A 16,681-nucleotide genomic window follows, 5' to 3' on the forward strand; every position below is an offset into this window, starting at 1 on the left:
AAATATTTTTTTTCCCCTCTCAAAAAATATTCAGAAAATCAGAGGTATGGGGCTATTACAATGGTTGCAGATCCTACGAAGTAGTCACCATCTGTTGTGTCATCTATTTACAGACATACAGACATAATCAAAACTGAGTGAAAACTGCTCAAATAAGTGTAATTTTCCTTGAATAAGATACCATGCATATTTAATAAGCTTGACAATCTCCCAATACAAGTTTAAGGGAATAAACAGTATTGGTTTCTTTTCTGTAAGAAATGACATGAAGGAGAACTTTCCTATACACAGAAATTAACAGGGTTTATGTGTAGCTACATTTGTCATCAGGGCATTCAAAAGTTCTTTTCACAGTGAACATTAGAAAGAGCATTAGGAGAAAGCTGCTGTAACGCTGTTTATTCACATGCAGCTTGAAAAAATCACCCAGGATAAATACATAGCCTCAAGTCTCAAGTCCATTTACCACCTTAGAGAGAAGAGCATCTAACAACCCAATACCGCAGTATGGCAGTATGCACTCTTCCAGTTCTGTGTCCCATTTACTGTTGTCTTTGTAAGGTTTTTACTCCTTTGGAAGCTTTCATGTCTCAGCCTAAATAGCTTTCTTCTCCCAAAACCTTCTGGCCTGCCTTCAGACAGCTCAGAGTGCTGTATTCTCCTTCTTGTCAGTGTCTTAAAAATTGCTGTGTTCAAGCTGAGGTGAGCAATACAAGCATACCCCAAAGCACTAGTCAAGCACCTTCCCAGCAATTCCCAAGCAAGCAAGGACATATGGAGCCAAGATTCACCAGAAAAGAAGTGTAATGCAAGGCTCCTTGGTATGAGCTAGGCTTAGCACTCTTTGGAGGAGTCTACTTCAGGTCCCACAAACAGTGCTCAAGACATTTGGGCTAGATAGCACAGTTCCTGAGCTAATAAATTGGGTCTCTCAGCAGGGCTGGCTCTGTCACAGCATTTTCCTCACATGGCTATGCTACTCCCAAGTCTAGAAGTAGCTCCAACTATTGCAAGTGAAGGACTTCCACTCCCTGCAACCAGAGCTTAACCTAGTACCCTTAGTATAATCATCCACATTTTGCAATAAAATGCAATTACCTAGTTTGAAAATGCTATTTTCAAACATACACACTGAATATTTTCTAAATAACACTGAAACTCTTTCTTTAAATTATTTTTCCTCTCTGGAAAACATATTGGACTTATTAATCAGTCCCCAGCTCCTGAGTGTCACTACTACTATTGCATACGTGCAAACAGAGCAATAGGAAAGAGCAGGGTGGCTGCAAAGAAGAAACAAAAATCACTATTCTTTTAACATAATTACCAAATTTCTCCTTTTTCTTCATGAAGCCATTTTTATCTCCGATTTTTAATTCTTATTCTTACGCAGCAGTTTCCCTGTTTCCCTTGTGTACACAGTTTGAGCTTTCATTATTTAATTTTTCTTCAGTAGTGCCCTATCTTTCCTTTTCTTTTTTTTTTTCTTCATTATTTGGGTTTTTTTCCTTTCCTGTTCCATTTACCCACACTTGCTTACTTTTTTCCCCTAGTCCTTACTATTTATTTCATGTCTCTTGGTCTGTTTCATTATGTGTCATGGCTTTTCCTTTATTTTTTTCATATTGCATTCCTTTAATCCACTCCTGCAGCTCCCTGATTTCTATGTGCTTCCTTAACTATTACCCAAATGGCTCCAAGCAGGACACACTCAAACTGAAGAACAAATAAATTAAAAGAAAAATACTATCTGTGGCCATGCGGTGTTGCCTAGCAACGCCCTGCACCTCTCCACAGCTTTTCTAGAGCCCTGGTGGCAACAGAGCTTTTCAGACTTATTGCTACAAATATACGCAAGTTCCTTTTCACATTGTTTGTCCGTTTACTAGCAAATAAATGCAGAGGAAAATATAAATGAGAAAGAAAAACTTCAGCACCAGCAACAGGACTGCTTTTCCAGCACAAGAAAAAGCCACATACTCTGATGCATGCTGCCCCCTTGTCTCTCATGCACTCTGTAAAACACGTGCAGCTTACATATTACTACTGGTCACCAATACTATTACCGTTAAAATCGTTGAGAAATAGAATGTAAATAATATTTCTTATGCAATTAAAATTTGTGTTAAATTCACCCAACTCTTAAATAGTTACTGTGTATGCACTACTGGCTGAGATTCCTTGGTTTTTTACACTCTTGCAAAGTTGCTTCTGAAAGCTTTACACTAAAGAAAAGATAGCAGGTAGCCTCTAGATTGTCTAGGATAGGAAAAATGGTCGAAGAATTGTCAAAAATGCAGTGGAATTATAAAGGAAGTGAAGTTTGCTCCTAAAGCTTATAGATCCAATCTTAAAAGATTTTCAGTATCTATTATTTCTAATGACTTCAGGTATGACAGAGGTGAAAGTGAAGCTTCCCCCCCACCCTCATTTCTTTTAAAACAAAAATTTGCTGGACTCAATCTTCCAAAGTTAGAAACAAATGCTCATTAAGTTCATACTTTACAAATTATTGATGATTCAGCATTAGCTAAACTGAGTTTCAAGAAGACAGATACCAACTCAGTTTCCCTGACAGTCCTTTTTTATTCCACAGCAATGAAAGACTACTTCCAACAGCCAATGGCAACTTCTGAGAAAGAAAAGTCTTTTTAATTTTGGGATGGAAAACTGAAACTTTAAGTGTATTAGGAGTCCTGGAAGAGGAGTCAAGAAATAGAAATGCTAAGGCAAAAGATAGCCACATAAATTAGCTAAGGACCAACCTGTGATGAGGCTCACAGAATGGATAAAATGTTCAGTTAACATGTGTCTTTCTGAAGGGCATCAAAATCAGTGTTATTACTTGGGAATTTTTTATTCAACCTCAAATTAGTTTGATGTCTGCATAGCACAGTATCAGTAGCAAATGAAAAGAAGGTGCATCAGAGCACTTACCTTAAAAAGCATTTAACAGCAGTCTACATCTCTCAGCTACAAATTGTTACGCAGTAAAGAGAAACCACAAACGATCAACATAAATGAAGGACAGAAAATAATATTCAGGTACATAATCCCCATTTATTAACCTCACTCACAAAGAAATGTTTGTAGAAATTAATGGCCGAAGTAAGGGTACATAGAGTTGGTTGGAGAACACAGCAGAACCCATAGATGATACAAGTCACCATAAAACCAACACAGGCATTGCGAAGTCAAGCACTTAAATTCAAAAATGCCTAAAAAAGGTTTGCTGTTTCAAAACTTGATTTGGCCCCTTCCCACACATGCAGCAAAGCACCAGTTTTAATGACATGATCATATGCTATTTTGCACAGAAGGGCTGCCTGACTCAGAAGACAGAACAGAGAGCACTCACCTAATCAATAGTCTTTCAACATTTGTGCTCAGCGTGTAGTCTTATTTACTGCACACTATTCAAAACCTTACTTGAAGGCAGAACTATTTTTCCCCATGAACATTTCAATGACATCACTATAATATCTGAAGTGATGTAAAAGCAATTTATTCTACATACTATGAATATCCCTTTTTAACAGGTAGGAACTGGCACAGAAAGACAATCCAATAACTGAGCATGCTATGTCAGACACCTATGGTCCAAAACATTAGAGTATATAGGAGACTGGAAGTGACAACTTGGATGATCAGTTACTCTCTTGCTTTCACATTCAGATTTTCTCATCCAGTTGATGGAACCATCACCCTCTGACCAGCTGGTATTTCTAAATCATCTTCTCTCTTAATTCCAGCCACTAAGCCCCTAGTCATTCTTATCTTCAGCCCTTGGCCGTACAGCCTCCTAATTGCACTACTAAATTTATTCTTACCTTTTATTTTATTCTAAACTTCAGTATCACAGTGTTCTTTATGATGTTCTAGTTTCTTCTGTATTGACAGTGCCTGTCGACTTTCTTGTAACATGCTCCTAATATTTATGTCAACCTCATTAATGAAAATATTAAATGGTATGAATCTGAAGATTGATCCTTCAGTGCTCTTTTTAAGCACCACTCACTCTCATTTCCTTTCTAGCTAAGCAGATGATACTTCATTAATAATTGGAAAAAAAACCCAAAAAACTTGTCAGTGTGTCATGATCTATCCCTAACAATAAAGCCCAATATGTCTTATTCCATCTTATATTTACCTTAACACAAAAATAAATCTTTGCTTCAACATTTGTTTTCAAAGTTTTACATGCTGCTGCTATGAGACTGACAGAGTTATAGTCAGTCACCCATCAATTCTCCATCTTTTAACATACAGAAACTGCGTCGGCTATTCTTTAATCAAGTACCATAACATCCAGCTTGCTTTACTCTTAGACCTGTAATTTCACATGTCAATTTTTCCATGATACTTTTACGGACATTTTTCTGTCCCTTTGAGTTCAGAGATTAAACCCTCCATTTTTCCTTCTGGCCTGTCTGGGGTAATTTCCATTTCTGCACTTGTCTGCCCATTAGCCACCTCTTGTTTTACTCCCATTTTACTGAAACTAGGACAATGATTTACAAAGGTTTTAGACAATACCTAGGATGTTTAATCCTTTCTTCACACTCACTTTCCTTGTTCTTTTTTTTTCTTTTAACTTAGATACCTTAACAACGTTTTACTATTTGTTTTATATAGCTGGATAACCTTTTACTATTTGTTTTCATTTCTTTCACCAGGTGTGACTTGACTTTTGAAAGCTCTCACTTCTCCCTCTGTACTTCCTGCAAAGTTTGCAATGGGCAAACCATCAATCCCATTTTTTTAAATTCGTTGTGGGTTATCCTCATACTCTTAATACTCTTTTTGAAGCTGTTTTCCATTTTAGTCTAAAACTCTTCTTTACAAGTTGGGATGCAAACTCCAAATAACTTTTGTATATTTGAATTAATAAAAATCTCCTCTAAATTCATGTCTTTGAGCTGTTTAGTTCAGTTCAGAGATCTAAACAGTTTTCTTAACTTCTGAGTTTGTCTTATAAAATACTAAAATAAATGTTGGTAATTCTTCTATAGAATTTAATATAAATTAACTAAAAAAAAAAAAAAGCTTGATGAACATTAGAATAGAATCATTAAGTTTGGAAAAGGCCTCTAAGATCATCAAGTCCAACCGTCAACCCAACACCACCATGCCCAATAAACCATGTCCTGAAGTGCCACGTCTACACTTTTTTTGACATTTGTTACATTCTGTGATTATCTATTCTATGACTTACCCCATTTGCTAAGTTTAAGGCTGAAGTCCATTCAGCTTCATACCTGAATTAGTAAGGGTTGATACTATTTAAAATTTTGTTAGCGTTTCTGACTTAATGACTGTTACTAACAAAGTCTGTCAGTTATCACACCAAAGAATACATGCACCCTACCATTATCAGGACCTGTGGTTTTCCAGGCTGTATACAGAAAGTCAAACTGTCTTACAATGACTTACCTCTCTGATAGCATTACAATCAATTCCAAGTATAGAAAGCTGTGAGGTTAACAGAATGATGACAGTGAACTTCAGAAAATATAATTTCAATAGGCTCAAGTTGGTATGTCTTCTGAAATATATACTGATCAGTAAAGGAAAGCAGGAGAGAGGGCAAACCAGAAATGCACAAAGGGAAACTATTCCTGAGTAAAGGAAAACAAACAAACAAACCCCACACCACCTAACAGACCTTTATGATCATACCATGTCCCCCACATGGCCTGGAAATCAAAATCACAAAAACGGGGAAACTATGACACATACCTAAGTATATAAATTTCTACAGCACAAGCACTATAGGAATAAAATCAGAAAGCTAAGGCATCAAGCAAATTTCAATTAGCAAGGAAGAGAAAACATAATAAGAAAATAGTCCTATATACATGAGAAGTAAGATGAAAATAAAAAGAAGTACAGGTTATATACTGAAAAGGAGAGCAAATAACAAATGATGCAGAGTGAACTGAATTATTTACAGCCTTCCCTGCTCTCTTTATGAAGATGGCATGGTATAGCCATAACCATTACTAAAAGTATTATTTTTAGCAAGAACAGGGGATTGCAGGCTTAAGTATGAGAAAAAGAGGTTTGGGAATTATTTTGTTTTTTTAATCAGACAGATGCAGTTCATATATCACTGAGTTATCAAGGAACTAACAGAAGCAATGCTTGGATCACTGTCAATTGCACCCAAAGACTCTGAGGGCTTGGGGTTCCAAAAGGCCAGAAGAGACAGACATAATGCTTCCCTTTACAAAAAAAGGGAGTGAAAATAGCAATTGTAGCCCCCAGAAGAGAAAATTAAGTACATTTATGAAAAATTATAGTGTGATATAAAAAAGCCAACATGGGCATGTAAAAACAAAGTTAAATCAATCTTATTTTCTGTCCTTAAGAGGATGAATGGACTCATGAATAAGTGGCAGATGTGACAAATCTCAAATAAACTTTTTTTATAAGTATTCCACACCACATTTTCATAAGCCAATTAAAAATATAGTCTAGATAAAACAAATATCCAGCGAGTGCATAAACAAATACCCAGTGAGTGCATTCTTCTTACTGAAGAACAACTCCTAGTTTGTTTTCTATCACTGAAAAAGGAACTGAATCAAGATGCTTCATGATTCATCCAGGACCCTAGTGACTTGGATAGCTGAAAAAGAAGAACGTACTAATGGTTTCAACCAACATCATGTTTGGTAGAATAAGGGAAACAGGGAAGGAGGAGATATTAAACATTTTAAAAGGCAAGATAAGAATTTAAAAATCAAGACAAACTGAAGGGTCGGAATTTAGGCCATAAATTGAATACAAGAGAATCCAACACTCTTGCAGAAGGAACAGCACATCATGGGATAGTTCAGTGCATGAGGCAAAGAAATTATTTCATTCTACTTGGTGCTAGCTAGGTCCCAGCTGAAAAATTGGGTAATTTTTCATCATCACAATTAAAGAAAGATGCAGAAAATGAAAATCCAAAGAAAAGCACCAAAATAACATTTTCAGAAAACATGACCAGCAAAGAAGAGTTGCAGGAAAATAGAGACCTGGAAGGATATCTAACAGGAATCTTCTAATATAAAAGATTTTATACAAAAAAGGGAACAATCATTAATTGTTCTTCAAGTAGGAGGAGAAGGACAAGACAACAATTTGATCTTCAACAAATAAAATACAGTATATTTTAGGAAAAACTTGCTGTTGCATTGATTAAACACTAACAAGAATGAGAAGTCTCCATTCTGTCCCAGTCCAGAAATTCTATCACTATCCCTCCCAAACCTACATTTTTATGATTCTATGATTAGATTTATTTCTATTTACAGCCATAGCCTAATTTAAACCTGCTGTGTGGAGACTCTATGGCATATTCTCAGTACACTAGAAACTAGTTTATTACCCTTCCCTACAGTGATTTTGATCCATAAAGGTATGGTTTTACCCTTGCTGTCTTTTTATTGTCTGTTGCATTATTAACATAAAATGCTTTACCTTTAAGTTTGTCATTCCTGAATAGTGCATATCATTTAAGGCAGCTATACAGATAGTCACTTGGATGCTTCTTAATTTGTTTACTTGATTTAGCAATGTTAATACCATTCCTCTCACATCGTACATGAACAAGAAATCTTCAACTTATTTTTTTAAAGGAAAATACAAAAAGACATGAATTACAACTTGACAATTTTCAAATGGAATGCATGTGGTAGGATCTTTAGCTCTATAGAAAACCTCTTCCACTTCAGCTAGCAATTAAACAACAGGAGGTTGTTGTCCTGCCTCAATATTACAGGGGAACAGAAAGTTTTGCTGAGCGATTGTTCCAGATACTTGCTGATGAAACAGGACTGATTGGAGATGGAAGAACTGACTGCAGAAAACACGTACATGTAGCTTTCTGAAGACAGCTGGAACTGCTGGAACAGGCACACAGCCAGAAAGACTAAGAGGGAATATGCCTCAACGTGGCAACACTACAGTTCCAGAGGATGGACCAGTTCCATTTCATCAATATGAAGCACACACACTACAAAGAAGGTTCTTGTACCAAGGAGTACCTAGCATCTTTGCAGACTGAAGAATCCCAAAAACATTCTTTCTGATTATCAATACTGTTGTTTTCAACACTATATTCAAACAATGTATCAGTTCATAAAACAACAAAAAAATGATTATGAAAGTCTCAAATCGTTCCTGAGATGCACCACCAAAAATTTAGGAGGTCCTGAAATGAGGACACTAATGTAAGCAAAGAATACTGAATATTGTAAGCAAAGGAGCAGTGAGTGATGAGGCACTTAACTGCTCTCCACCTGAAGACTGTACACGGTGATAAAAACACAACAGGTTTTCAAAGCTTCTGGACAGTTCTGTTGCACCAACATACTTTTTCAATCCCCAGCCTGTTACACATCCTTGGTTCAAAGCATGAGGATGCTAGTGGTTTTTTTAAATACAATGTTATCAGGATTGGTTAAAAGATCAAAACCAAGCTTTTCTGCTAAACTTTTTCATTCATACTTAAGTAATTTTTTGATATCCATATATGACTGATTTTTTAATATGCATAAAAGAATTGATGGACTGGTATGTGGAAAATTTTTGTCCAAATATACAGCAAAAATATGCAGACAAACCACAAGCAGAGTCTTGTAATGAACACTTCGGTGCAACTTGATGTTGGACAGTGCTATCAGCCCTGCTTAAAATACAGCATTCAGCAAGCTATACTACTTCCTTCACACTAAAATTGGTCTCTCAGCTCAGTTTACTTCTAGTGAGCAGATGTCTTCCAGGGTTTAGACACTATAAATAGATCTGAAGTGAGTAATTACTAACAGGCTAACAATGGCACAGGTTTCTCCAAGAAGCAATGTTCAAGCACTTACAATTTCTCAACCTAAAGCTCATGATCATTTTTAATTTTATAGATTTCTAAACAGAACAGAGATGGGACTTTCGCTACACAAGAAGAAAGTCTAGGAGAGGAAAGGAAAGAGTGAAAGAGCAGTATTGGTTTCAGTATAGGCAATGGCTTACAAAAGAAAAAAAAAGTGGAAGTACAGGGGCTGAAAAAAGAGAAGCTAGTCTTGTTATTTATTCTGTTTTCCAATATACCAACGCAAGAAGGCACCTTTATCTCCATCCAGTAACCACAGGGAAGTGCACATATAGAAATCAACATCTAAAAGAACATAAGCCTAAGCATAAAATGAAAGTTAACAGTGAAGATTGTTTCTGGTCCTATCTCTACACTCAGGTTTAATGAAGGGGAATGAGTTGATCAGACTTATCTAGAATTCAGCATTTGTGGCAGACAAGCATTTTTGATTTTGTCATTTACAAAATTTGCAACTCTGAGACAATTCGGTTTTGAAATCGTTAAGTTCAGAAATACATCTGGAACTGAAAATCTTTGGTGAGTGCTGCTCTGTAAGAAGTGGAATCATCCAGCATCAAATCTGAAGGACACCAAAACTGAAGAACTCTGAAGAGAGGAAGTTAAGAGGTCAGAGGTGGTTTTGCATAGCCCTCCAGAAGAGCCACAAGGTAGGAAGGAACCTTTTTGCAGAGGACTAAGAAAGGATTTGGCATAACTTGCCATCAGCTAGTATTTAGAATTTGATGCGCAGAAAATGTGCATAAAAGCACTAATCTGTAGCAGTCAGGCAAGTTAGGACCTATTGAGATATTCCAATGAAAATACCTTAATACATTGAAACTAAAATAAAACAGAAAATTCAAGGATTATAATATGCATTTCTTAGAGCAAGTATAAGTGATATCATATATAAACATGTAAACCACTTTATTCCAGTAAAATGGTTATAAATGCCAGCATATGGTATCGATACGAGAAAATGCAGAGTAATTAGTTAATCTAAAAAATGCATGAGTAGGAATTTGACTGCTAAATGATTAAACTGGTACATTTTAAAATGTGTATTAATATTTAATTATTGACACTACGAGAAAAGAGAAAATCTCTTGATGTTACTTCTCAGCTCTTTCTGATACTCAGTAACTCATGTAATATTCATATGAATAGTTTGTGCATATACAGTCAATCACTAGTTAAATAAAAGAATAATTCTCAAATTCCCTAATCACCTCAATAGATCCTAATGCAATATTTTCCACATTTGGGAATCAGAGCGTTTTATTTAAGAAATCAGTCTGGCCATGATGAATACAGTGCAGCCCAAGCAGACATCAGTTCAAAGAATCAGATGTCAAAGTGCTCCCTCTAATGTCCCTTAATCATCACACCAATTAGTGGTTGAATAGTGATGTGATTAAAAAGACTGCTGCTATCCTATACCTATTCAGACTAGTAGAATTCTACATATGTTCTACCAATTAATGTTTGAATAGAGCAGCGATTAGAGAGACATCTGCCATTGTATATCCATTCAGAAAGGAGCTAAACTTGCATATTCATATGCAATGAAGACAAAAATAAATATTTGCAAAGGTAAACTATAAGTTTAGATTATAAAGATAATTGAGTTGATTTCCTCTAATGAGTGTTCTCTATTTTACAATATTTGGGATTATTTTTTATTTATAAATATATAATCTTTCATCAATACATGTCTAGAAATGGCCAAATTATTCACTGAAAAAGCATTTATTCATTAAGGTTCCTGATTTCAGGCCTTGGGTGAACTGGGTTTCATATCTACTTGTTTGCAGTTTGCACTATTTCTGCTTCAACCCAGTTATTTGTGAACTGCTAACTTGATTATTCTGTAACTGTGATACATGATTGGGCACAAAAATCACGTGGCATTTTTCCATCTCACTGGAAGGCAATATTTAGAGTAACAAACTGATTACAGCTGAGAAAGAATCATCTTATTTACAGGTTTTTCTATGCAGGCTTGGACATTTGTACACCAAGAGGTACTTACAAACCTTTTTAAATAAGAATTCCTTTTTATGGATGTTCATATATAGCAGTGACAGCCACAGAACTACTATCAAAGCAAAAAGCAGTTTGAAGTTCTAGCAAACTCTTATTACTACTGTTTTAAGGGAGTAACCTTGTCCTCTGAATTTAAAGAGCAATGTGATCTGTTACACCTTGCAATGAATTGCAGATCTCACTCTACCATCAGCACAGAGCAATCTGGTAGTTGCACCTTAACGTTGCAAAGAAAAAGACAAGGTGAAAAATTTGGTTCTCTCTAATGGCTGGAAAGAACCACAGAACAGTTAAAGACTCTTGTCCAAAAGTGATGCCCCTGCAAAAAAACAGCTGAGCTTAAAAATTATTTTTTTCAAGGAAGAGAGGCTCTTGTACAATGCTGATCAGGCTTAGCAAATGTAAGGACAAAGAACAATGCTACCACTGCCAGAAAATCAATACTGTTACAGGCTATGGCAATTAACTACAAACCAATTTAAACCTCATTTCCTTTTCACCTTTCTTGTCTTGTTGAAATACTTCCAACTCTTCCATCTGGAGCAATTATTATTATCATTTCTAAATGCAGAAGAATGTCTGAATACATAGGTGGGTTTATATCACCTTCTCACATATCCTCAGTAGGTACCTCCAAGGTTTCATTAAAAAAAAAAGGCTGGATACAATATCCTACTGAATTCTCCAGTGACAAGTGAATTTGTAAAAATTCCAGAGGTGAATTTCATTAAAACGACAAACCCGCATGTTTACAAGGTAAAAGCAGAACTTGTCCCATAATGCTTAGAAACCCTATTCATAAAGCAAAGAATTCAGTATGCTGGATGCAACGCAAATGCACACAATGTGTGCCCATCTAGTTCATGATCTAAATATCAGCAAGCATAAAATACACACAGAAATGGAATTATAGTGAGTTGGAAACCATAAATCAAAACATAGATCAGATGTCTAAAGCATCCTGAAGTACCTAGAAAACCCCTGAAATCAAAGTCCTCACAGCTTCCACAGTTCATTCCTTTGCTTTAGTTTTATCTGTAAGTTGATGATCTAATGTGATCTAAATTTTGCTTCCTTCTCCAAGATTTATTATTAGTATAGCTATCTCAAAACTCTTCTACTTTAAATTTCTTCTGACCAACAGAAACCTTTGTTTCCCCAGACAGACTAGTGGCATCTGTTTATACCACCTTTCAGGATGACTCAGAAGAAACCAGAGTGTTGATGCTTAGGTTTAGCACTGTTACCAAGGGTGATTTAGCAATAGTTTATGTACTGTGATATAAATCTCTGAGTTAAAATTTCTGAAGGAAAAGTGACTGATCTTGTACCTACAGCTATAAATCATTTTTACATCAAAATTCGGTTGCTAACACAGAAAATAAACAACAGCACTCATTGAAAGCATAATTGAACCTTCCTTTAGGAGAATGCTTTTCTAATGATGAGGAAAGATACTGACACTCAGTTTCCACTTCAGAACTCATTTAATGAGCAACCCAAAGTGTCTCAGAGCAGGCTAGGAGTTAAAATTTCACTTGTATAATTATTCTGAGGAAATATGTAAGTCTGCCATCTGGAAGTGTATTAGACATTACAAAGACTGTATGCATGCCTCAGCAGATGCAGCTTTTGTTCAGAGTTTTGAGGGCTGTTAATTTAATTAGTTTTGTATTTTCATACTCCCACCTTCCCTCCAACAGTAATTCTGCAAAGGCAGCATCAGTACAGCTTTAAAAGAATCCAAAGCTAAAAGCCAAATTCAGGTTTTGAGGAAATGCAAACAAGTATACTTCCTATGGACTTCAAATAGAGCTTGACCTGTTTAATAGCCAGCCTAAATGTTACTGCCAATGGCTTTTTAGATCATAACAAAAAGTTGTGCTCAATGTATCCTTTTGCACATTAGCTTTCTTATTTTAAGAAGGCTAGGAAAGGATTCTATCATTTCGTTTTCTTTGTTTATTAAAACCACTCAACAACAATGACCTGCAGAATGTAAAAAGTCTCTCATTTTTTCCTAACGCCTTTAATGTAAGGGGATGCCAGACAAATGTTTAGGTTTGATTTTTTTAGTTTTGTAGGGCTTTTTCCGCCAGAATAGTAAGCTGTGTGGTAAATCTTGCACAGTAAAAGTAAGCTACATATTTCTGAGTAAAGAAAAGTTTGACAGTTCTAAAAACTAGGACCATTACTGGCCTAAAAATAAGGACTACCCCTTTACAGTTTCTTCCAGCATTTTACATTTCTTATCATGACTTTCAAACTAAATAATGTGACATTTCTACCAAATAGTTCATAACATACAGTACAATAACTATCTGTGATGAAGGCGTGTACATGTACAGATACACCTATTTGCTTATCTCTAACCTTTAACCCTCTAAGTTGCAACACATGAGCAGATCTCAGTGCAGGGTCTTAACTGCACAGATCTCCATGCAGTAATGCAGAACTATAAAACCAAGTTGTTTATTAGATTGTAAACCCATGCCAAAACATCATCCTGCAATATTTGACAATGTTCAGAATTTCTTTCAAATGAAAATCCAGCCAAGGCACACAACGTAGCGATGAACCCAAAATTGGTGCTGTTTGCACAGCCCAAGAAGCTCAGACCTTGGGGATCCAAGAACATTTGGGACACCATGAAGCACGCACACACAGCTAAAAGCAGGAATGTGGGAAGAGAGACAATTTCTAGGAAGCTTTCTAGAAAAAACTTTCACAATTAACAGCAAACCCTTCAAATAGCAAACATTTTACAAATAAACTGAATACAAAAATCAAACAAGGCTGATATGAGGAAAAGCTCAGAGACAACCAAGAGTGAAAAAGCCTAGTAGCTTTAGAAAATGTGTGTTAACACACCCACTAGAAAGATACATATGTGTACGCTATAGTTTGATGTTTAACTAACTAGGATAATTTACATTGGAACAGCTAATCAGGTTACTACACAGATACCTAGCTGCCCTGCTGCACAGATACCTGAGCTTCCTAATAAACACTTTCTGAAAACAGAGTTTACAGCCCAGTATTGATTTCAGGTCACCTGAAAACATAACAGTGTAAACTGCAGCTGTCCAGGAGCTGCTTGCTGAGCAGCTCAACCAGCTGTACAACAGGAAAAAATAGTTGTGGGCAATAACTGCATCAGACATCCCAAAATAATCATCCCTGTTCACAAACAGAAGCTTTTCATGTACATTAGTTTCCAGTTATTATAACAATGTCTAAGCCAATAAATAAGAAAATAGGAATATTAGCTATAGTAAGAGAGAGATTCTTATAATCAATGCTATAAAATGGGAAACTATACTAGAGTATGGTTGAAATGCTAAGGATACCCTGGGTTGCTCCTTCCAGAAAATATTTGCTGGTCTTACTGGATTTCATGATTTTGAGAAACTGAGGAACTTTGTGGGGTTTTTGTTTTGGTTTGTGTTTTGTTGGATTTGGGGTTTTTTTAATTATAAACGAGTATCAACTATCAAACCTGAATTTTCCTACTTAGTGAGAGAAGGTGTTTTGATAACACTATGAAAATACACCATAACATTATACCCACAAAGGAAACAGTTTGCAGATGTAGAAGTAGTACTCCACCTAAATCTCTTCTAAATTTAGAGGATTATCTAAGAGAATCTGTAGGAAGACAGTAAAAACACTACAAACCTTCTAATCAGACAAGAGATCAAAGAGACAACTAAATCTATAGGATTAGTCAAATATCACACTGAGACTAGGATTTTATATACCTAGAGAGAAAACGATGATCTCTAATGGCAGAAATACTTAAGAATATAGTCTATAATGAAAAAATATTTATTCTAAAACGACCTATTTCCTGAAAAACACAATGCACAAAATTTAAAAGCCAGAGCCATATTTTAATCTAATCTTTATGTGTTTATATGTAACATATAAATACGGTCATGTATATATAGTCCATATATAGATAGCTCTATATATACTTATATATGTACATAAAATAGGTACATGTGATGGGTTCCCCTATTTCTGTACTGAAATAAAACGACCTTTAAAAGTCTCAGAAAGGATAGTGAAGTGCTGCTCTACCCAGTGTTACTCTTGGAAAACAGAAAGAAAAGGAGCAAGTGGCAGAAGAGGCAGCTGACACTGGCTACCCAGGGACAGCAAGAGGCTCTAAGAAGCTCCGGAGGCGGTGAGCCAGCTGTGATATTGCTTGAAACGTATCAGACTCCATAACAAAAGGCGAAAAAGTTGCATCAAAGGCTTACTAAATCACCAAAAAGGAAAAAAGTATGGCATGTACTGGGTTCTGAAGAGTACACAGCTGATCGCAAAGTAACTTTGTATCTACAGGAACAGAACTAGGGGCCAAATTTCACTACTGAACAACACAGGAAATTCAAATTTTAATTTTTCACACAACTGATATTTCAGCCTCAATGATTTATTGCATGTTCCAGATGCAATAATAAACATGCACTTACTGAACAGCTTTTGTCAGAATTCCTTTTCCATTGCTTCTTGACTTGTTTCTTTGCTGCAGTTGAATGAAGAGTTGCATGTGTCTGTTTTCGGGGATTTAAAGCCAGAATGTTCTGTAGAAAGAGAACAGGAAATTTTAAAATATAGATAAAATTTTCCAAAAATTTCAAAGTCTCTTAAATCACACCTCACACACCTATTTACAGTGCTATGCAAAAACAAAACACAATTACTCAACATTATATCCCAGCTTCATACTAATTTGTTTAGATTTGTATTGTCCACACCACTTAGATTATGAATATTTGAAGAGATTTCTAGGGCTGCTAGAAAACAGAATTATATTTAGTCACCATGATAATTGTTTCCATTCCCAGAAGTTTGTTATGTAGGGCATATAGAAACACATAATTCTGCTTCATTGTATCACTCCAAGTAACACTCATAAAGCAAAACAAGCAAAAATATTTTAAAGGATCTGGGTTATTTCTGGATGTTTCATCATTTCAGTATAAATTCCAACTTCCCCTTCACAGGATCCTGCCTTTATGTCTAGTGAGCTGATGAGTTAACTTCATTTCTCTTACAATGCTTTAATTTGCAAGGACACAAACAAATGTTGGGAATACAGCCGTATTTTCAAGTGCCAGTGGTGGTCTGATGACACAGGCAGAGTGAAGTTTGTAATGTCTTTCATTATACTAGTGTAACTTGAAAAATTAAATCAGCTTTTTGGAACCCAAGCTCTTTTTCAAATCAGGTGAATGACAGGTTTCCATAGCAAAACTGATCTCATTTAATTCAAGGTATAATGTGAACAAAGTGCAAGCAACAGATCAGACTCAGGTCTGTGATGGAGAACGAAAACAGGCATATTTTTGGTTGTAACTCCTGGAATTGGTTTTGTAAGTAAGTTTTCCTTTAAAAAAACTTGACTTTAGCACTATACTTCTCCACTGTGGTGAATATGGTGTGCTTATTTTGTTAATATATGTCAAAGATGTGCGAGACTGACTTCAGAAATGGAGACTGAACTTGATGATGATGATGATCAGGATGCTTCCTTATTTTAAAAGTCTGCTTGAGTGGGTGATAATGATGAAGTAGTTATCTGTTGTATTAAGATTTTATTGTGCTGTTTATGGGGACTTTTTTTTTTTTTTAATGCAACAGGGTCACTTTCTTATCAACTATTTAATACTTACTCTGGAATGGTCAGTAATCTATTTTTCCCACAAAACAGAAATCTCACCTACCTGAAAATTTTACCTGCAAATAACAACATAGCCCAATGTA

The 16,681-nt window shown here is 35.7% G+C and overlaps 1 protein-coding gene across 1 annotated transcript in view; it reads right to left on the minus strand.

The window, feature by feature from the left end:
• The window catches only part of DPYD (dihydropyrimidine dehydrogenase), a 374,453-nt gene that overhangs the window by 336,654 nt on the left and 21,118 nt on the right, over positions 1-16,681 (minus strand). Inside the window, exon 2 of the mRNA XM_049808457.1 lies at positions 15,388-15,498. Coding sequence (XP_049664414.1) covers positions 15,388-15,498 — 111 coding nt within the window. The remainder of the gene's footprint in view (positions 1-15,387; positions 15,499-16,681) is intronic.

The sequence above is a fragment of the Accipiter gentilis genome, chromosome 8, assembly GCF_929443795.1.
Source record: "Accipiter gentilis chromosome 8, bAccGen1.1, whole genome shotgun sequence".
In the NCBI taxonomy this organism is placed as follows: Eukaryota; Metazoa; Chordata; class Aves; order Accipitriformes; family Accipitridae; genus Astur; species Astur gentilis.